Below are 21,680 nucleotides of genomic sequence, written 5' to 3'. Positions count from 1 at the left end.
ACACTGTCAAGGTGTGACCAGAGTAGACCAGCTAAATGGAAACAAACCTCAGACAGTTTCACAAGACCAGCGATGTAAAACGTCAATTTCAAAGTCAAAATGCCAACAAAAGAATCCACCAGTTCTTAAGAGAAGTGAGGAGTCAGCAGTTGGTGGTGTAAAACAGAGCCAACAATAAAATAGTTTTTCAGAAACTGTGAATCACCACAAACACGAGAGGTCCTTGAGCATAAAGTCATAAATGTGCACCAAAAAAAATGTAAGACTGACGGGTCCAGTAGTAGTATGTGAGATTAGCTGCAGACAGATATACACACAGAGACAAACAGACACATGCAAATATGATCAAACCCATGATCACCTCCGATAACAATCAATCAGCAGTGCCGTCACACGCAACATCTGATTCCATTTGTGCTGTAAAAGTCAGCCTCTGCATGTTCCTCCTTTTATTGTCAGCCATAACATGATGTGATCTATGGTACAAAGTTACAAACGTGATATCCAAATATTGTAATACTCTAGTAGTCCTCTTCAGTGCTGTTGGAGATCCTTCCAGCGGAGAGTCATGAATGTTTCATGTCCAGCTGGGTCACAGGATCGTGACACACAGGATCAGCCCTTTCATCAGTCTTTTGGTTTAAAAGTTTTTATCAGGTAACTCGTGCTCCTGTTAGAAACAAGTCCTACAGGGTCGTAGTTATGGTATCCTCTCTGACTTTTTCCCTCTTGTTCAAACTCAGCTGGCTCGCTGACAGCGTCGGGTCAGTCTTGCGATACTGGGATCTGGGTAGGGCCATGTTGGTGAGCTCATGATGATCAGCGAACACGATCCTCTCATTTTCATGTCGGACCCTTACGAATTTGGCTATACGCTTCCCGATGAGATATATCATCTCGCAGATACACATGAAGATGCACAGAGCGCTGGATATGACCATGAACAACATGAAGATCTTTTTCTCTGTTGGACGACTGATGAAGCAATCAACGGTGTTGGGGCACGGCTCCAGGGAGCACTTTGACAACCTAAAAGAAAAGAGTAGAGCAGATTAAAGCCAAAACAGGAGAAAATATCATTTTCAATAGATCAGAGTCAATAACTTCAATTAGCCATATTCACACACTGGTGGGGATGATAACTTTAACTGGACGTAAAAAATTTGGTTGATCAAGTAAAATTTAATCGATCCGTCAAATAATGATCTGAAATATAACAGATTATTTTCATGCATCAGCCACAAATTATCTAATATTCAAATATATGCGTTTAATATGTAGACCTTTAGTGTAGACCTTTACGTCTTTGACAATATTAGTATTAGTACATAGTATTTGTAGCTGCTGTTCAATCGGGAAGCGGTGGAATGATTTGTCAGTTTGCCTACGTTTATATGACCTGTTTCCCTCCTGAGTGTGCCATCAGAGTAAAATGGCCGCCGTGTGAATATGGTGACTTTTCACACTTTTCTGAGATAATGTTAGGGGCATTACCTTGGCAGGTCATATCCATGGTATATCCTGTACAGAATGTAAAGAAACGACGTGTCGAATCCAGCTTTGAAGACCAGACTCAGCAGATAGGTCCACCACAGCCCTCCTCTCTTCTTGCCAGGGTTGGCGTACAGGTGGGATCCTTGGTGCGACGCCACGTATTTCGCGTCTTTTCCTTCGCGGTATTTAACATGAGCCATCACCATCAGGGACGGGCAGGTGACAAAAATCAGCTGCAGCGCCCACAGACGGATGTGGGAGATGGGGAAGATGTGGTCATAGCAGATGTTGGTGCAGCCAGGCTGGAAACAAATTTTTGAAAAACTTATTACAGTTGCTTTTTCTGTAATGACTGTGATGTCTCTTGTGGGTAAAATGAGTGATAGCGTGTGTTGTTGCATTTGTATCAGAGATAAAATACAGGGAGGCAATACTTTTATAGTATACCACAGCTAATGCAACTGTCATGAAATGATAAATACAAAACAATACCACTAGTGCTGCCCAGAGGGTGTGATGAAGGTTATATGCCTCTATATTGGTGAAAAGCTACAATGCATCTAAACCTGCAACCCTTTCTAGGGGAAAAACATAATAATAGACATAAATTGGAACCAAAAAAAAAGAAACATTCCAACTGCTGCACACTTTCATCTCTTACAAACAAACCCAACGTCAGCATTTTGTAGTTGACTTCTTTTAGGATTACGATTAACATTAAATAGATAGTGCAGATCGTCTACCAGTTACCTTGTGTTCTATATGCTTATTAACATTCAACACGGAGACAGAGATGATTTAGTTACCAGTCTTCCAGTTGCATGGGTGAGCTTACAAATGTGTTTAAGTCCTAAGAAGTCAGCACTTTTCTTTAATAAGGCTGTCTGCACTGAATGCCTAGCTCTTACTCCAGAGAGTTGGTGTTGCACTTTAATAAACTTGAAGCACTCACCAGAGAAAAAAATGAGGAAAAAGGTTAGGATTGAGGCAACAGTCTGAGATATACTTAGAGGTCATGTTACAAAATCACTGGATCCTACATTTCCCATAATGCAACTCAGTAGATCCTCTCTGCCTGATAAAACCCTGTGTCTTTCAAACTCCACAAACAAAATCTGAAACTCAGGTTTTATGTATTAAATGTAATTTTTTAAACTGTTTTCATTGTTTGAGTGGTACTCCTACTTCCTGTTTACACCTGGCGTTAGCATGCATCTTGGGTGACTGGATCACAAGCAGACAGTTTTAAGCACAGGCGCAAATGCTCCCCAAGATGCATTGAGATCTGATCGCTGGTCTGGTCCATATATGGCCAGATTATTTTAGCAGTGTGCGTGCAAATGTGTCCTGGCCCACATTGAGGGAAAGCCTACACAACTGATGTCCGCTGCACAAGCAGAAGTACATAATCGTTTGTTCGCCAACAGCATCATACAGTTGTATTAAAGCAGGAAGCACTGCTAGCAGGAGCTTTGCACTGCCAGGCAGAGAAGGCTTGATAAAGCTGAAAAAACAACAAGTAAAGCTATCTGTCCACCAGGAAATTCAGTAAATCACTGAGAAATGAGGCAGAGTAACCGCAGAACATAAGGGGGGAATCCAGAAAATATTTATTCCATAAAATAAGATCCAGAAAATAATGTTATAAAGTTATAAAATTGTCTTTTTGTACAGTGATCAGTGAGGCATCGTTTTCCAACCTAATTCTTGTCTCATTTGTGATCTGATAAATAGTAAATTCATCACATTTGGGTTAAAAACAGCAAATTTGGTCTTTGTAAATGGAACGTATGTATGAGTTATTTGCAACTAATCAACAAACTCACATAGAGGAGTTAGGTACAATTATAGACTGATGTTACTGTTGTACTTCCTAATGGGAAACAAGTTTTTCAGAAGTTCAGGTACAGAAGTGTTAGCACAGACAAACCAGTGTTGGTCCTCTGTCTTACCTGTCGAGTATTACACACAAAGTCTTTGCTCTCGTCACCCCAAACCCTCTGCGCTGCAACCACAAACACCAGGACCCGGAACACAAACACCATGGACAGCCAGATCCTCCCGAACGCAGTGGAGTATTTATTGACTCCACTCAGCAGACTCTCCAGTCCTGACCAGTTCATCCCTGCTGCTGCACTGGCCCAGGTGACAGAAACAAGCGCACCCTGTAAAACACAGGAAGAACGAAAAGAAGGTTATGTTTTCACATCCTCATGACAAGATAAAACAGACTGAATTACTGGTGGGATCTCCTTAGAAACTGTCTCTAAATGTCTTTGCTCTCCATGAAAATAATAAAGTCAGATTTAGACTTGAAACATTTTAGGATTAGTCACATCTGTCCCAAGCCAATAGATGCCAAAAAAAAAAAAAACTGCACCCGAAACTGGTGTGTCTGAGAAAGAGCTTGTATGGGCATGTATGAAACTGTTCGGAAAAGTGCCTGGAGAGGTACAGGCAGAAACGTTGTTTCATCTCACGTCTGAATGTGTTTCTTGACCGAGTCGATTGAGTTGAAAGCCTGCTGACTTTTTAAAACGCTTCATAAATTGTTATTCATGGTTATTAAGATTTTCAGGCCCTTCACTAATGCAAGTCCACACTTCAGTAGCCATAACAAGATGTCCACCAGGCCAGAGAAGATGGAGTCATGTCACACTCAGGGTGGAAAATTAATGGCTTTGTTAGCTGGCTGCAATGGCTGATGGATCAATCATTCTGTTCCATCTGCTCTTTTAATACTGACATGATTGTACCGTCCAGCACTTTTCAAACACACAAAAGAAGCAATACCTCAATTTAAACGAGGAATATGTAGCAATTGTGCATGCAAAAATGAGCACAGGAGTCCAAATAGTGATTTGAAGCCACAGTCCGTATATTTAACAGGTTGAAATCCTATTCAATATATTTTCTGTAGTTGAAGCAAGTCGTTTCCCCATGACTGCTTCTCCCCAGACTCAGGCAGGTTGCAAAAACACAGGGTGTATGCAACATCGTAAATTACTATAACAAGCGACGACGAGTCCCCCACTGTCTGATCAGTTTAACCCTTATGAACATCTGTCTTCTAGAAGATTATTGATGATTTCTTACAACTTGTACACAGACACGTACCTGTTCTGCAAACATTTGGCATTAACTTTAATTAATGTAAAACAAGCAAACAAAAAGTTGCCGTGGTTGTGGCATTGCTGTCAGAGTAGAATGTCTTTCAACTTTACATGTTTCCTTCATCTCTGATAACATGTCATGGTCATTTTATGATTTTATTATAGTAAAATATATTACTGGTTTCTCCTTTAAATAAACATTTCAATATTTTGGGAAATCACTCATTCCCCTTCTTTCAAATTCAAATTCAAAGTGCCTTTATTGGCATGACCATAGTAAAGTACAGTATTGCCGCAGACTCCAGCATAACATGTTAGCTGGAGCCAGCGGCTGGTTAGCGTGTCTTATGGTGCATTCCATTTGAGTTGGTAAATCTGTCTGACATTTCAATTGGAACACTTCCTCAAGATGTATTTCATGCTCAAAATCCAATATGGCTGCTCCGCTCATCAACAGTAGTGAAAGCTGTTAATTAGCATTTCTGTCATTACATCAGTTATATAGACTTTACTGCCTGTGGACCAGCTGTTACAGTTTTTTTATGCCCTAAAACCGTGGAAACATGACCTTTACTGTAGCTGGTTCTGAAGTGTAGGGTACACACAACCTTAAACAATTTAAATCTGAATTAAAAGCTACATGTTTGTGTGCTGTGTGTGTTTTTTGTTAACCCAAACATGTATTTATCTTCATGCTCCATCCTGGTGACACGGTTAACTCTGTCCACACAGCTGCTCCGTGTGTGTGTGTGTGTGTGTGTGTGTGTGTGTGTGTGTGTGTGTGTGTGTGTGTGTGTGTGTGTGTGTGTGTGTGCTTTTCTGCTGCTGCTGAATGAACACAGTGGAAACGCCAGCATGTGCACAAAAGTAATGAGGTTCGTGAATGAAACGGCCCCATGTCATTAGTCTAATATAAATATAACCTCAATCATGAACCTCCTGGCAGATGTGTGAGGTTTCAGAGTTTATGTTTCCTGGATACTGGGTCATGTGTGTGTGTGTTTAAAGAATATGTCTATGTGCTTGAAAGAAAATCTAATGTACACAATCAGCGCAGAGTTTTCTACTGAGCTCTCATGGTTTCTATGGTTACACAAGACCGGGTTTGTGCTTCTTCTTCTATTGTACAACTTCCTAATAGAATCTGATCCAGTATTAGCAGAGCACATATGTTCCTATTTGCTGTAGTCAAACGTCAAACCTGGAATTAAAGGGACAGTTCACCCAATGTAGCATACACGGTTCAGCTAAAACAAATTTCTAAACATTGGCAGCCTCTAATTTCTCACTTTGAATCCATGCAATCTATCCAGCTGGATTAAATGATCATGATGCAAATAACTGTGGACTGTCCAGTAATGGTCTATGTAAGCATATGCATATAAGCATGATAATGCACAGATCGTAGATTGTGCGCAGATAAAACAATATATAGATATATACATGTACAGGTTGACGTAGTGGTTTTAAGTATGAATGGTTGTCCATTTGCACAAACTTTTAATTTCTTCATATACAATATATATACTTTTTCCCCTTTATAATTTTTTTATGTATTTATTTTTACTTTATTTCTTTTTTTCTCCGTTTTTGTTATTTTTTTTTTATTAATGGCCCTCAGCTTGTGGTGCTCAAAGGGCCAAAAATACATTTGAAAAACTCAACAGTAATGTCTCTTTCCAGAAATCATGACAAGACAATCCACAGAGCTTGTGAGCAGTCTATTCACTGCTCTCAACCCATTCAGATAGGCGTACAGAGCGTGCACTTACTCATGGAGGAGAGGCTTGTGACAGTACAGGAAGTAAACATTCATGGTGGAGACACTAGCAATGAGTTTTTAAAACTTTTTTTTTCTTTTTCTGAGCCCCACAAGCCGAATAGTTCCATTACATTTGAGAGAAGGCAGGACATACTGCTGATTTCTCCAAAACACGGCAACTCACACTAAAACAAAACCGGAATGTATAAACAGCACTACAAGCCAGAGGAAAACACATTTTTTTGATTTTGGGATGAGCTGTCCTTTTCAGTGTCGAAAGTGTTAACCATAACATAGAATAAAAGTTATGTGAGGGCAGTGTTTTTCTTTTCATGTCCGACCACATTAGAGGCCATAAAGGGTAGAAATAAAATCCATATGGTGGACACCATCCTTATGCCTGTATGGTTTCTGGAGCAGTGTAGGATCACACAATGTTTAGAAAAGGGTAAAATATTTAGATTTCACAAAACAGGGGAGGCTCAGCACTGAGAACTTTTCAGTGTTAACACTTTAAACTCTGGATTAACTCTAGTGCCACTTAGTTTGTCTCTGTCATACAGGATAAGTAAAAAAGACTTTATTAGATATCAAATCTGGTCCAGGAAGTGCCATCCAGCTGCCTTGACCCACATAGTACCCTTCCTTAACTATCAAAAAACCATTTCGGATTCTACAAAAGTATTTGTATGTTTTAACCACTGAACCAAAATATGTCTATGATCAGTTGAAAATGACTGTGACGTTCAGCAAACTATTTTAATTTCATTAAACCACCACTGTACATTTACTCAATATATCGTGAAAGTCAGCATATGGAAATCTTTAACTTTTTCATGGGCTGCATTCCACAACGCCACTATTTTTGTGTTGAATCTACACCACATTTTACTTTTTGTAAGTGCCTCTTCATATTGATTGCTCAATAAATAGCCACTTAAATTCTAGTGTCTTAGTCACCGCAATAGGAAAGTTACTCCCTTTCCTTTTTTTCTTATTAGGTGGAATGATGGTGGTTTCTCCCCTGTGTGGGCACAATGAACTTGTATCTGTATTGTTTTGGGGTAAATAAGGAAGATAACATCACTGTAACTATTTGTGTTGAATTCAAAACACTCTGGTTCCTCTCTTTTCTTTACCATACTCACTCTCACCATGTGATACACTGAAGTTAATGAAAACGAAACAAAAGGAAACTTACCTCGTGCTGAAACCTGGCTCAAACACCAAACCTCAGTATGTCCGCACCAACAGGAAAAGATGAATATACAACAGTTAAGTTAAATGTAGTGAAAGAAAAACTAGTTCCAGCTCCTTTTTCTCTTCTCTCTGTGTCTGTCTCTGCTCTCTCGCCCTTCCCTCAGAAATCCTGCCAAACCAGATTCAGCAGCTGCTACGTCACCACACACACACACTTTGCATGCTCTGTCTTGTCAGTTTGCAGGATACAGGAAGACACCACTCCCTACGAGAACCATGTAACCTAAGCCCTCATAAATAGGTAAAGAAACAGACACATATGCTTTGTGGCGCAAGCAGGGAGACAGAACATCCATCCCTGCCAGCCAGAATGCCTGTGGTCTGTGTGTGTGTGTGTGTGTGTGTGTGTGTGTGTGTGTGTGTGTGTGTGTGTGTGTAGGAGAAAAAGAGTAAGACAGAAAGAGGCAGATGCCACACCCTCAGTGTTGTTACTCAGGGATTAGAAAGCAATGCAAATGTGTTTTTACAGATGTGTTCACATGGCGACAGTGTAACAGAATTAAACAGATTTAATGTATTGTAGAGTTTCAGTAACTTTCAGCAACATAGAGAGAGATAATGACAAAATGTAAATGTGAAAAGTGTTCACAAGCTGTGAATATTTAATTGTATGAGAGTATCTGTGAAGATTCTCAGATAATGGTTATCCAAGAAGGGTTGAATCGACAGCAGCTGGACATGGATGTAGATCCTTGAAAACTTTTCACATCTCATCCAGAGGCTCCTTCAGTTCTGGAGATCCAGGAATTTAACCTCTGCAGGCTTAAATGACTGCCTCAGGTGACTCCAGTGACCGTAACTAGGGCTGCACAATTTGTCACAAGAAAACTGCAATACGGCTGAGTGCAATATCCAAATTGCAGAACCAGAGCCAAGTTGCAATGTTTTGCAAACGGAAAAATGTATGAGAAAACAGCATCATAATGAGGTACTGTAGTAAAGACAGACTGTAGCATAGATGAGCTAGCCTAAAAACCTTCTTCTCCAGATGGAAGAAAACATGATTGTTTGGTAAATATCATATCATCACAATTTTAATTGGTTGTTTTTTCAGTGAACATGAAAATTGTAATGCAAAACTGCTCATTTTTACTCATTGCATTACTCATTGCATATTGCAGTCACTATTTCACTCAAAATAATCACAATATGACTTCTTTTTTTTTTTACCAAATTGTGCAGCTCTAACGACTGCTGTTAGAAAAGCCAGGAGCCTTAATGAATCAAGTGTTATCAATGACTTTGATAACCACCCCACAGTGGTTAAAGGTACGTTACGTAAGATTTGTTTTTTGTTGTTTGTAAACACACCATTTAAAGTTGGCCCCTGCCCATCTTAATCCCCTTATACACAGAACAAAAAAGCACTAACACCTAGCTTTTGTCTTCAGTGGGAAAGTGTAAAATCGGCATTCAGTCCTGGGTTAAATGACTTCGTAGTAGTCGTGGGTATTTAATGGCTCCAGCTCCTATTGGCAGTGATGTTAACATCACACCCTTATAACAATGTGTGTAGGTTAATGGTCTAAAACACTGTAGAAAATGTCATACCAGCAGGAAAAAGGTTTGAAAACTTTCTGAACAGACAGGAAGCTCATTTTAAAGTGTCAGTCTGTCTTTTTATTATTATTTTGTGTGTGTGTGTGTGTGTGTGTGTGTGTGTGTGTGTGTGTGTGTGTGTGTGTGTGTGTGTGTGTGTGTGTGTGTTTCTTTGTGGAATTTAGGTAAACACCAGCATTAAAGAACTTTAAAAAACATTCAGATAGTGCATCACCCAGCTGTATATTGGTAGATGCTCTATGTTGTGTTCAACCAGCAGATGGCAGCAATGACGTCGACATCAGCCTACATCTCAGATGACAATTTGCCTGCTTAATTGCCTTATAATATAAAGTACATTGAACAAATGGGATATTACTAAGCGAGTTAGAATTTTCAAGTCCGCCTGGATAGATAAAATGTGATTTAGAGGGCAGAGAACATGGACATCTTGTTTTATGTTTTATATGTCATATTCTCCCTTTTGAACACCCTCATTTATTTCCTCAAACTTAATTACTTCTGTATAATAATAATAATAATAATAATAATAATAATAATAATAATAATAACAATAATAATAATAATAATAATAATAATAATAAGAATAATAATAATAATAATAATAATAATAATAATTTTACAAAATAAATATGCAACATAATATGAAGTTACTGCCAAGGGTGCTCCGGCAGCAACAGTGATTTTGTTTTTAAACTCGTTAAGTTGGCGGAAGACAGGCTGATTTACCGGAAGTGTACTTTTCTTTACAAAGTAAAAGGAAGACTCGTACAATGAAATGAGTGTGTGAGTGCTTTTTTAAAATCAGTTGTATTTTTGAAAGCTCGCAGCCGGAACTTGCTGTGATTATTGTGGCTAACTCGACATTTCTGTTCAACATGTCTCCTTCGCAGACTCTTCTCTGTCACTAGAAGCGTCTGGATTTTTCGTGAAACTACTGCGTTTTGTGAGTAGCGATGTTATGTCAGTCCTGTGTGTTTAATGTCGATGTAAGAACTGTTATTACTTTGTAGCTAATGTGTTAACAAGGTCACTGTACACGCTGTCATTTAGTTGTTATTGAAAACCGGCGAGTGCTGTCCGTTAGCCTTGCAGCTAGCTTAGCTTAGCTTACATTAGCTACATGGTTGTTGACCTGTTTTTATATGACCTGGCTGGCGGCGGAGCCTCTAATGACAGATGGCGTTGTTCATTTGTCTTTTGAGGTAGTTTCTAAATCATATGTTAACATTCGGTCTTAAACTAGGTTATAATCTGTGTCGTATAATACTGTAATTTATGTATCTTTAAAAAGAGCTACCAGTATCATAAAGCTAACGTTTCGCTAGCTGGCTTTGGGTAATTTAACGTTAGAACATCGCCCAGGGTAGCTAACGTTAACAGCCAAAGGGGTTGTCTCTGTAACATAATATTATTAGGTTACTGTACAGGTATATAAGGTTTAGTAAGCTATTTTTTAAGCTTCTAACAAGTTGTCTATTGTACTGTACCGTTAACTATTTATAAATTACTGTCGGCAACTTGCGGATGTAAAATCAGGTCACTGTAGCTTTGATAGGTTCCCTTATTCTCCAGTGGGCGCCACGCCAAACTCCATGTAAAATCATAGCTTTTGTTTTTCCATTAAACAAAGAGAGGCACCTACATACTTTTAGTCAGGCTACATAAGTTAACCGTTATACACACTAGGGCTGAATGATTTTTAAAAAATATAGTTGTTGTAACTTTGATTGATATAACACTTCCGGTATGATTTGCGATATTAGAGGTAGAGCTGCAACGATTAACTGATTACACATCAATTATTAAATTAATCGCCGACTATTTTGATAATCTAGTCAAATAAGGAAAAACGGTCAAAATTCTCTGATTTAAATTTTTAAGTGTTAATATCGTCTGGTTCCTTTACTCCTGTATGACACTAAACTGAATATCTTTGGGTTTGGGGACAAACAAGACATTTGAAGATGTCATCATGGGTTTTGGGAAATACTGATCAAAATATTTTATTTTATAGACCAAACAACAAATCAATTAATCAAGAAAATAATCAATAGACTAATCAATTTATCATGCAGAAGAATAATTCATTGCAGCCCTAGTTAGAGGAAATGATCTTTTTTACCTTCCCATTTTCATTGAAAAACACATTTAAATGATTATGTTGTGACTTTTCTCTTCTTTGTGGGATATGTACCAAACAAGCATGTTTTTTTTCCAAGTCTGTAGAATATGATGCGATTTTAAAATGGTATTTCGCCATACATTTCTAACAAATTTTGTGCCTCCTGTGACTGAGCAACATTAACATGCTTTCCTTTATGCTGCAGGTTAGCAGCAAGCTAGCGGGCCGTTGTCAGCCAGGACCCAGAAAAGCAGCATCATCATCAATGGTGTGTCTACATCCCGGAGCCGTCACATTTTCCTGTGTCCGCTCAATGAACTATCTCCTCAGCTCTCATCACAGTGAGTATATCAATGCGAGTCACTGCAACACTGTCCTATCTCTAGAGACAGTGCAAATAAGTGGCAACACATCACACTTGCGATTTGATATTTATTGTCTCTCTCTGTCAGGCTGCACATGTATGGCGTTTGCGAGGCTTGGAGGGGAGTTCTGCCAAGCCCAGCACCTGCTGCTTATTGTGGACAAGTGAACAGGAGAGACCAGCTAGGCGCAAACACTGCCATTCACGCACACAGGTATGTAGTATAAATGCTTGTGGTGCAGCATTGCCTCAAGGGAAATGTTTAACCTTTGTTCCAAAGGATTAAAATGATTGTATTTTGAGCAAAATTATGGGACAAGTTGTAACCATGAGAACGAATTTGTTTAAATGTGCAATTTTACAAAATATGATTGTTTGACATGTCTACAAATCTACCTGTGTAGTTTTTAATTATTCTTTTAAGCAAGCTGATGCCTGGGAAGGGATATATGTCCATATATCCATCAGTGCAACAATTTTTGTAATAACCTACCATTACAAAATCAAACTACAACACAGTACATCCATAAGTGTGTTCATGTTGTGCCTGAAAATAGTTAAGGCAGTAAACTAAGCTAATTATAAAAATACTCGGCTTTGTGGTGCATTCAAAACAACTTGATTAAACACAGCATACATTTGTGAGCAAGTTCAAGCTCCACCTCCGAGTCGCTGTATGTGGCTGCTACCTCCTCTACTGGTGTGCCAGGTGTTGATGGGGCAGTCCTTTAATAGTAGAGGTTTGATGTTGTCAAGGAGTGCAGCATAGTGTTTGAACACACACATGCATGAGCCACTTTTGTGTTTTGTTTTCATCCAGTTCAAACAAACACCAGCTACTATCTGTAAGCATCCCAAAATAGTAAAATTATCGATCCTCATGGCACTTTTAGCATTATTGATTGCGCATGGTGCAGAAGCTGCATTTGTTTAATAGAGGTAAAATGTGTGACAGAACAGAAAATCTTGTTCTCGGTATATAATTATATTTGGTAGAGGATGAACAATGCTGGATTTTCGGGGCTGAAAAAAAAAAACAGAAAAAAAAATACTGTTTGATTCAGTTGATTGTCTTAATTTATATAAATAAAATCCTAAATAACACTAAGGCAGTGAAATAGAAAAGTTTTACTGGTATTTTTAATAATTATAAGAAAAAAGATTAAATGTACATCAAGTATACTATTATTCGGCTTTCTTAAAGCAGTGTAAAAAGTCAATAACAGTCTCCATGTCCTCACAGGTCCTTACTGCCATCCTGTTCAACCCATATGAAGACAAGCCAACCTTCAGCCTGTCACCTGTCCTTGGGAGTAGGGGAGGATTCGGTTTTATCCCGGGACTTTCTTCGCAGCTCTTCTTCTCTCCTGCTTTTCCTTTTCTCTTCTACTCTGATTCGTACGAGTCTTCTCTGAATGGGCTAATAGATTTGAAGGAAAGGAAGGACAGATCTTTTATCTGTCTTCAATTTTTCTTCTGGACTTTGGGTGTCTTCTCTCTAGTCTTTTTGATGCCACTCTGCTAGATTTTAATAAGTTATTAACCACGCCAATTTTAGTTTTTCGTTTATTGCCAAGAAAAGTTTTGATTTTCCTCCCATTCTTTTTCAAGAAATTGGTCTTGTGTTGTGTTTTTTTAACTTTTGGTTCATAATTGGCTTTTCTTTTAATGAAACAATTTTTTTGAACAATTAGAAGTCTTTTACTTAAATTCCTGTGAAGACTTTGTCTGTTACTCCATTCTTTGAAGCACAGTACTTTTCTGATCTTTTTATCTTACTTAACAAACGTTTGTGAGTCTAAAAATGAACCGACCGGCTCCAGTGGAGATCACTTATGACTGTCTGAGATTCCTCATCACGCACAACCCCACCAATGCACAACTGGGAAAGTTTATAGAGGTAGAACATATTTTAATCATTCATTTATTTATTTCATTCATTTTATTTTATTTTTAGGGGGAGCAACAGTGAAATGTTGTGTTAAAATGTCTTTTGATGTGTAGGATCTGAAGGCTTATGGAGTTAACACCCTGGTGAGAGTGTGTGCTGCTACATATGACAAGGCACCAGTGGAACAAGAAGGCATACAGGTCCTGGTAAGTTACAGAGACACACATTGCATTACACAATGCAATAATGTACATTAATAAAATGTATCTAATCTAAAGATCATAAACTTTATCTGCTGGTAATTCAAGCACAAATGGTCTGCAAGATATCCAACCGCTTCCGGAAGTTCAAATTATAGAGGGTGAAAATTGCTACAAGGTTACAATCTTGGAATTTGTCAGCTTAACAACTGAACAATGACAACATGAAAATATTATAGACTTCCCTGGAACATTCATTTTTTTTTGCCATTGGCTAAAAATGTATAATCTTTCAGCGTATTGTAATTCTGTGATAAAAGAAGACCTCTGCACATCCTCTCGTCTGTTTTCAGGCTTCACAAACTACAAGATACAAGAGAATTGCTTATCATTACACAACAGGCTCGTATAGCAAGATTTGGAGTTCCCTTATTGCTACTCATTAAAAAAAAACAGACAACCCATAAAATTATATACAGTGGATCGGCTGAAGAAATAAAATTAAAAAAATATATTTATTTACGTGGAGGAGTACTGAGGATGAATTAAGTAAGATAAGCCATTGTGGGTATTGTCTTTTAATATCATTTGTGCAGTTCACTTCCCCTCCCTGATAACACTGATGCTCGGCAGATGAGTACCAGTGATGTTCTGGGTGGTTTTAATCACCCGCTGCAAAGTCCTGCTGTTCTGGGCCGTACACATACCACAACAGTTTGTGATGTTTCCAGTCAGGATTATTCTTGTCTCCTCTGTAAAAGTTTAAATCTTAACCATTAGAATTTGGCCAATCACAAGTTATCTCAGAAAGAGGGTTATCCTGTTTGTGGTCGCAGCTGGCTGCATATCCCTTTCAAATGGTTAAAACCTGATCCAGTGTCATAAATCCCTGCAGAGAATTTTGCTTATGATAAATTTCCAATAATGTCTTTGCACATGAAACGAAGATGTTTACGTTTGTTGCAACAAATTGGCAAAATCAAGTAACAACTCGATCTCTCTTCCAGGATTGGCCATTTGATGATGGTTCTGCCCCCCCAGAGCAGGTGGTTGATGATTGGCTGAACCTGCTGCAGACCAAGTTTAAAGAAGAGCCTGGGAGCTGTGTGGCTGTGCACTGTGTAGCTGGACTAGGACGGTTAGTGCTCACAGGAACATAACATGTTGCATTTATTACATATGAACGGTCTACTAAGATAGATTAGATGTCCACTCACGTCAGTTTGGTTTTGGGTTTTTTCAGTTGCACCAAATCTGTTGTTTAAACCCAGCATTTACTGCCAGTTGTAGTAATTTTGCACAGTATTAAGCTCTGTTGTACCAGATTTACAAGATGGTATGATACCAGCCACTGAGGAAAGCTGGCCACAGAAACTGAGTTGAAGTTTGTGCTTTTCGTACATTTGAATCTTTTGTTTGTCCTCAGAGCTCCTGTGTTGGTGGCCCTGGCTCTAATTGAGTGTGGGATGGAATATGAAGATGCTGTGCACTTCATAAGACTGTGAGTACAAAACAGTGACTCTACTGTTCCCAGTTAAACAGCTGCTGTCTTTTCACGCACCACATTCAGAATCATTCCTGTAATTGCTCACACACCTGTCATTCTTTTTCTAAATATTTTTTTACCTATTTTAAGCAAAGTGTTTCTTTCGTGTTGTCAGGAAGCGTCGTGGTGCGTTCAACTCCAAGCAGCTGCTCTACCTGGAAAACTACAAAGCTAAACTATGTCTGCGCTCCAAAGATGCCAATGGACAGAGCTGCTGTATACAGTAGGAATCCACAGCCCCCATACATTTTCACTGCAGCTTCACAGGAGACTTTCATCTGTTGATGTTAAATGGAAAGTTGACATGTTTGGGTGAAAATTTTTGGAAACATTAAAGCACGTGAAAATTACTCAAAGCACTTAATGTACTTCTAAATATTCAAGGACCTCACGGCACAGTTCTGAAAATCTTCTCAAAACATAAACAGCTTTACAGCAAAAATGAACCTAGGAATTGGTGTTAAAAGGTTTTATTTCTGCTCCCTTAGTCTGTAACCTCACCTTAAAATGTAGCAAAAATACTTAATGAATTAAAAGGAAATACCACAGTTAATAGGTTAATTTTAACTGTCAGCACAATCACTGTGAAATCAAACAGTTAAATATATTTATTCCAAAGGTGTAACAACTGGCAGCTACAATAAATGCTGTTAATGATAACAGGCATGTTCCAAGTTAAACTTTGACAGTGGGATGAGACTCTGTAGACAATTCTGTGTTAGTAGGGAGGTGTTTGAGAGTTGATTCATTCTTGTGATGCTAAACTGGTCTGGAGCTTGATATTTGTTGTAAGCCACAACACTACAAATGCTAAATAAATAGTTGGCCGTATGTGCTTGCAGAGGCTTGCTGGTTTATTGCACATCAGGCTGATTAATTTATTCCAATCTTTCCTCACTGACCAAATCAATGTCCTGCTGCCGGAATGTGGCACACATGATAATTTATTATTTAAAGAATTTGCTTAAAGATTAAAAGTTTAGATGATTTCTGAAAACGTACTCTTAAGTTTGATGCAAATGTGATGTATGCTGTATTAAACAACACTACAATCTACCTATTGTATGTCCCAAGTCAGAGTCATAGGTGCACAGTCTGCTTCTCTAGAACAAACTTGTGTTGGCTGTAAGTGTTTGACACTGTCCTTCATAATGTCATCAAGATGGCAAGAGGCCAACATGTTAAGAGGTCAGTTGGTGAATGTATTCATTAATGAACACTTAAAGGTTTTGGTAGATTGTCCTGTTAGCTGTCAAGTGTTAAAAACACAAGTAAAATGATCAATATGTCCCAAGGTATTCTCTTGCCCCAGTGCTCTATAGCTATGCATACTGTAAGATGGAGTGGAATAAAACAGTGTGTCATATTAAGCCATGTTTCCACCCACGGTACCTCATACGTACAGTCCCAGGAACTACTTTTCAAGGAGCTAAAAGATTCCTTCATCCTATAGTCATCAGTGCTTCCACCTGGGTCTAAAGACCTGTGGGGGGGGGGTGGAAGTGACAGCTGTTTGAATTATTTTTGCATGCAACTATATCAGGTATCATTAGTGTTGCAACACTGCAACAACAGTAAGCATGGTGGGGATTCAAGCTGCTGATCATGATTTACTACTTTGTTTTTCGGTCCATGTGTCTGATGCTTTTTTCCACAACTCCACGTTGAACTACCTGCCACAATCAACACAAAACAAAACTCAACAAAACAAAAAACTGGTTTGCAGCTGCAGATTTAAAAAAAAAAAATGGTGACTGAAGTGAAATGCTGCAAGTACTCGACTAATCAGAAATGTTTAGCAGCCCCATGCCCAAAGTTCCTTTACTTCTGGAAAGTACTACCTTCCCCAGGGACTTAACTTAGACCCTGGTTCCTGCTATAGAAACACCTCTAAAGGCCCCTTGACCATAAGGAAAGTTCCTGTCGTGGAAACGCAACTTTAGTCTTAGTAACAGTCCAGAATGTGCTGTTGAGTGATAGTAGGCTCCATGCAAACACATGATTGCATACTAATTAAGATGGTAAGTAGCAGGATGAGTGAGATTTTAGTTACACAAACGTAGATTATATTGGTGCCCCATCACCCAACACTTAAATTTACTAATGGGACAATCTCCTGAATATCTTCTGTGTTCCTATCACAACCCCTGTGGAACAGCAGGACTGTGGAGCCAACATGGCTGCCACTGAAACCTCTGTGACCATAGTTCTCGTCAATCTCCGGCTCTGTACTTACCTAGCTGTCTGGTCAGCTGCTGTGTTTGTAAGATGCTGTTGGTCTTTGTGATGTTATTTTTTTTCTATAGGTTTTATTTTCTTTCCCTGTACCTTTTATCTATTTGTACTTGTTATTTATTTATTGATTCCACAGTGTTTCTTTGTGAAATGTCTGTCTGCTTGGAAAAAAAAAAAAAAAACTCTATTAGTCTTCTGAGAAAATTAAAGTGTTTAGTACTGGAACTTGTGTGTCTGTTGCAACTATTTTGATAACCATCCTATTTCTAGTTTAATGTGTCCATCTAATAATAATCAACTTTATTGGTCATTAACACCATCCTACACAGTACAGTGTTGTGTGAATTAAATTTCTGCACCTAAGGAGCAGTAGATAGCTACTGTGCAGCGCCAATGGACCAACTCCAGCTCTCAAGCACTGCCTACGTACACGGCACTGACAAGAGAATGATGCTGCATTCATGTGCTCCTTGAACAGTCCAGTTTCCCAAGTCAGGAAGTCATTCTTCTGACTTCGGTGTGTTCATACTTGTAGGTCATAATGTGGAAACAATATGGACGCTGCATCAGTACATTCAGTTAAAAGACTCAAATATTGCTTTACCTGACTTGTTATCAGGGTTAATGTTAATAAATCACTTTTCAAACGAATAAAGGTCACTCTATCTGGATAACTAATGGTTACAGCCAACAAATTACATGAGCAAAAATTTGATAGGCAGTATGGAAATGTCAACAGACAACAACTCATGTAGCAAATTTTCCCCAACAGTCCAAGTTGTTACTCTGACAAGAGGGAGCATTTAAGTGAATTTTCCTATCTGGGAATTCATTTCACCACCTGAATGCAGGATTAGTTCTAATGTAACCATGACTGAAGCCTCATGCAAACATGGGGAGAACACACAAACAGGAACTGACCCAGCTGTGATTTTGACCTTGTACTTTCTTGCTGTGTGTCACTGAAAAGCTAGTTCCCATACCGGGAGTCGAACCTGGGCCGCCTGGGTGAAAACCAGGAATCCTCACCGCTAGACCATATGGGATCTGTATCATGAGCAAAGAAAACATGGACTTGTCACACTCAAAGGAACAGGTCACCACAAAATCAAAAATATGTATTTTTTCCCTGGTCTGCAGTTTTTTTCTTCCTCTAGATTGTTTTGGTGTGAGTTGCAGAGTTTTGGACAAATCGGTCATAGAAATGCCCGTCTTTTCTCTAATATAGTGGAACTAAATGGCACTCAGAGTACCAAAAAATATATTTAAAAATTCAAAACCAGTGTTCATGACTCAATCAGTCATCATTACTCAAGATAACCTGCAGATCTTGTTGTGAGTTTCATGTAGGAACCATACTTTTTCTATTATAAAGAAAGTAGTTCATGTAGATTCAAAAGTAGCTCTGGTAGATTCTACTGCAGGAAGAAAGTAGTTCCTACATGAAACGGCTGGGTCATGATTTCTGGAAAGAGACATATATCTGTATGATCAGAGGCTGTCAATCATTTCACTTTGAAAGGTCAGGATCATTGTATCAGTGGAAACGTTTCATATTTCCAAAGTCACATCTATAATAATATTTATAAATGAAGCTTTAGAGGCAGCCAGGCTGCTTCTCCAACAGTTCCAGGCCACAGTGATTGGACTGCATGTAGGTCTGTAGCTGCATCATGGCAGCTGACCAACGTGAGGCTGAGCCCGACCCGACCTCGCTGAACTCTGTATCTGTGTGTGCGTGTGTGACAGTGAGAGATTGCCTCTGGCCGTGGTGATGCTGTGTGAATGCTGCTGTCACGCTGGACTGATAGCATCCCACAGAGCCAATGGATGATTCAAGGTTGATTGGTTTTATTGAGTGACCTGACGACACGCACGCACATGAACTAACCTTGAACAAAAGAGCCACAGTGGATGATCACAATAAATGTCCACAAATTGGTTTTGAGACTCAGTTCTGGAAAACGTATCCGAGGAAATGTTACTTTTCATCACAGCCTTCTTTCATGTCCACCCAAAGAGAAAACTGACTGAATGTCACATTACATCCTGGAACAGGTTTTATAAAAATGTCAGATCAGTGAACTGAGAAGAAGAGCTTCTTAGTCGGAGTAGAGTACAATACTTTATTTCCCTCTTTTGATTCAGGTTTATTTGTAGAGCACAATCATACAGCAGGGCTTTTCAGCTTCAATAACAAGTGGGCCACACTGGGGTTTCATGGCCCACAGAGAAAAACTTTTTCAATTAATCAGTCCCTCCAGGATTTCAAGGCTTTTTGGGGGATTGTTGCAGGCTTAAATACCTGATTTCACGGCAGCTTTTCTAAAAAAAAATGTGATGCATGATGCAATGTTTTTCAGTGTCTTTTGCAATGAAACTGCAGGAGCAAATGTTGAGTTTTTTGGGGGATAATTCATAAAAATCAAAGACAATAAAACCACTCTGTTCTGCACTCAGTATTACAATGATTTTAACAAAATATGCTCTATTTGTACATGAAGAAGTCCAAAAATCTTTTTGGAGTTTAATCTCGGTCAAAAGAGCAAACACAAAATTATAAAATGTAAAACTGCACAGAGCATTGGAAACATAGGAATGATAAATCTTGAGTTCTTTTCAGTACCTGTGACAGAATAAAAAGAAATAAAAATGCAAACAAAAAAGTTAATAACATTAAGTCAGTTCTTTGAGACGTACATGTATGACGTTTGCGTGCTATGATTGGTGGAACTCACGGGAAGCTACGATGATTGGTCAGATTTGTGTTAAGTTGTAGCGGTTAAACAAAATTGCAAATTCATGCAGGATTGGGATGGGGATTGGTTTAATGTTGCAACACTGCAACTTCCTGGAGGGAAAGGATTCAAGTAACTCATATAGTAAGATGTTCATTAATTTATTCCTGAGTCGTCAGGAAAACCACCAGAAAAGGAGTCGTGGTTTGACACATAGTGCCTCTTTACATTTAACTTAACTTTAAGTTTGTCTGTTGTCCACCGGCTCAGACAACAACATGAGGTTTGACAGCTAATGGCAGGTGCAGAGCAGGTGTAATCCTATTGTAGCCAATCAGAGCACACAGGTGCTTTAAAAAGCTATTGGCTCAGATGTCTCTAGGTAGCTCAGATGTTTGTCCCTCAGTTTTATTATTATATCACACACATGTAAGCCTGATTTGTAGCCTCTTGCAGGCCATAGAAAAATGAAAAATGGCCTGTTGAACTGTTACAATTTAAGTTCTGAATAAGTAGTCTGAATAACAGAAACACCTTCGTACAACTTAACACAGTTCAACAACAAATTAAAATACACCCAGAATGGACATAGAGTTGAATCAACACCTCTCCGACACCATTTCAACATTACAACCTGAATGATGGGAGGTTTTATTGCAGGGCTGATGTGTTAGTCTGCATTAGTTTGAGCTACATATAGCTAATAAACTGGCAACTAGGTGTAAGGAGTAAATGCAACAGACGTTACACTGATCATCTTAATGTACTGATATGCAGACATGAAAATAGTTACTTCTCCACAGCAGTCAGTACAAAGAGGTCAAGTTCAAATGTCTCCATGTTTAGTGTTGTTTGCTCTTGTGGGCAATAGATGGCAGTAATGAACTTTACATTAAAGTCATTAACACTCAGGTTGAAATTTAAAAGAACACTTTCTTAGTGTTTTATAATGTTTTTCAGAGGCAAGAAGGAATCGTCTATTTCTGTTCACAAGGTTGGAAACATCACAACAAAAGCTCTTGTCGGTTCAGTGCAGTGTGTCGGAACAATACTAAAGAAATGTCAGCAAAGTTAAGAGTCTTCTGTAATGTGCTCTATCATTATGGTTTGTACAGTGTGACTTTAAAATGATCAGTCAGAACACACACACACACACACACACACACACACACACACACACACTGAGGCAGAGGCCTACAGCGTCCTTGGCGGGAGAGGACAGCTCTGTGATAATCTGCTCAATATATGACAGCTGAACATCTCTAAGCTCGCTGTAAGCTACACGACCGTGTGTGTGTGTGTGTGTGTGTGTGTGTGTGCTCAGTATGCAATAGTCAATAGTCAAAATCACTCCTCTTTTTTAATTTGTCAAAACAGCATTTTCCAATAACA

At 38.8% G+C, this 21,680-nt stretch overlaps 2 protein-coding genes and 1 non-coding gene across 3 annotated transcripts; 1 reads left to right on the top strand and 2 right to left on the bottom strand.

Annotated features, from left to right (window-relative positions):
• Positions 1-371: 371 nt before the first annotated feature.
• gjb9a (gap junction protein beta 9a) lies at positions 372-7,875 on the bottom strand. Its single transcript, XM_084742388.1, has 4 exons — positions 7,571-7,875; positions 3,447-3,659; positions 1,495-1,796; positions 372-1,029 (listed from the first exon to the last, which is right to left on the bottom strand). The coding sequence occupies exons 2-4, from the start codon at positions 3,615-3,617 to the stop codon at positions 687-689; spliced, it is 816 nt and encodes a 271-aa protein (XP_084598514.1). The 5' UTR covers positions 3,618-3,659; positions 7,571-7,875; the 3' UTR covers positions 372-686.
• A 2,116-nt stretch (positions 7,876-9,991) lies between these two features.
• ptp4a2a (protein tyrosine phosphatase 4A2a) lies at positions 9,992-16,146 on the top strand. The gene is made up of 8 exons (XM_084742658.1): positions 9,992-10,135; positions 11,520-11,655; positions 11,767-11,892; positions 12,922-13,578; positions 13,683-13,775; positions 14,777-14,907; positions 15,196-15,270; positions 15,431-16,146. Exons 4-8 carry the CDS (start codon positions 13,483-13,485, stop codon positions 15,540-15,542), a joined length of 507 nt encoding a protein of 168 aa, XP_084598784.1. The 5' UTR covers positions 9,992-10,135; positions 11,520-11,655; positions 11,767-11,892; positions 12,922-13,482; the 3' UTR covers positions 15,543-16,146.
• Positions 16,147-18,524: 2,378 nt separating this feature from the next.
• Positions 18,525-18,596, bottom strand: trnae-uuc (transfer RNA glutamic acid (anticodon UUC)). Its single transcript has one exon. It is a non-coding gene; the product is annotated as a tRNA-Glu (tRNA).
• Positions 18,597-21,680: the final 3,084 nt, after the last annotated feature.

The sequence above is a fragment of the Lutjanus erythropterus genome, chromosome 18 (genome assembly GCF_056507025.1).
Source record: "Lutjanus erythropterus isolate fLutEry1 chromosome 18, fLutEry1.hap2, whole genome shotgun sequence".
NCBI classification, from domain to species: Eukaryota; Metazoa; Chordata; class Actinopteri; order Lutjaniformes; family Lutjanidae; genus Lutjanus; species Lutjanus erythropterus.
This window is presented reverse-complemented; position numbering and strand designations above follow the sequence as displayed.

What these genes read in the sequence shown, in the direction of transcription:
- gjb9a (XM_084742388.1), bottom strand. Translation starts at nt 3,617, where the DNA reads ATGAACTGGTCAGGACTGGAGAGTCTGCTGAGTGGAGTCAATAAATAC. An exon ending in TTGTGTGTAATACTCGACAG is followed by an intron (nt 1,797 to 3,446) that starts GTAAGACAGAGG and finishes ATTTGTTTCCAG; the next exon opens with CCTGGCTGCACCAACATCTG. An exon ending in CATGGATATGACCTGCCAAG is followed by an intron (nt 1,030 to 1,494) that starts GTAATGCCCCTA and finishes CTTTTCTTTTAG; the next exon opens with GTTGTCAAAGTGCTCCCTGG.
- ptp4a2a (XM_084742658.1), top strand. Translation starts at nt 13,483, where the DNA reads ATGAACCGACCGGCTCCAGTGGAGATCACTTATGACTGTCTGAGATTC. An exon ending in AACTGGGAAAGTTTATAGAG is followed by an intron (nt 13,579 to 13,682) that starts GTAGAACATATT and finishes TTTGATGTGTAG; the next exon opens with GATCTGAAGGCTTATGGAGT. An exon ending in GCTGTGCACTTCATAAGACT is followed by an intron (nt 15,271 to 15,430) that starts GTGAGTACAAAA and finishes TCGTGTTGTCAG; the next exon opens with GAAGCGTCGTGGTGCGTTCA.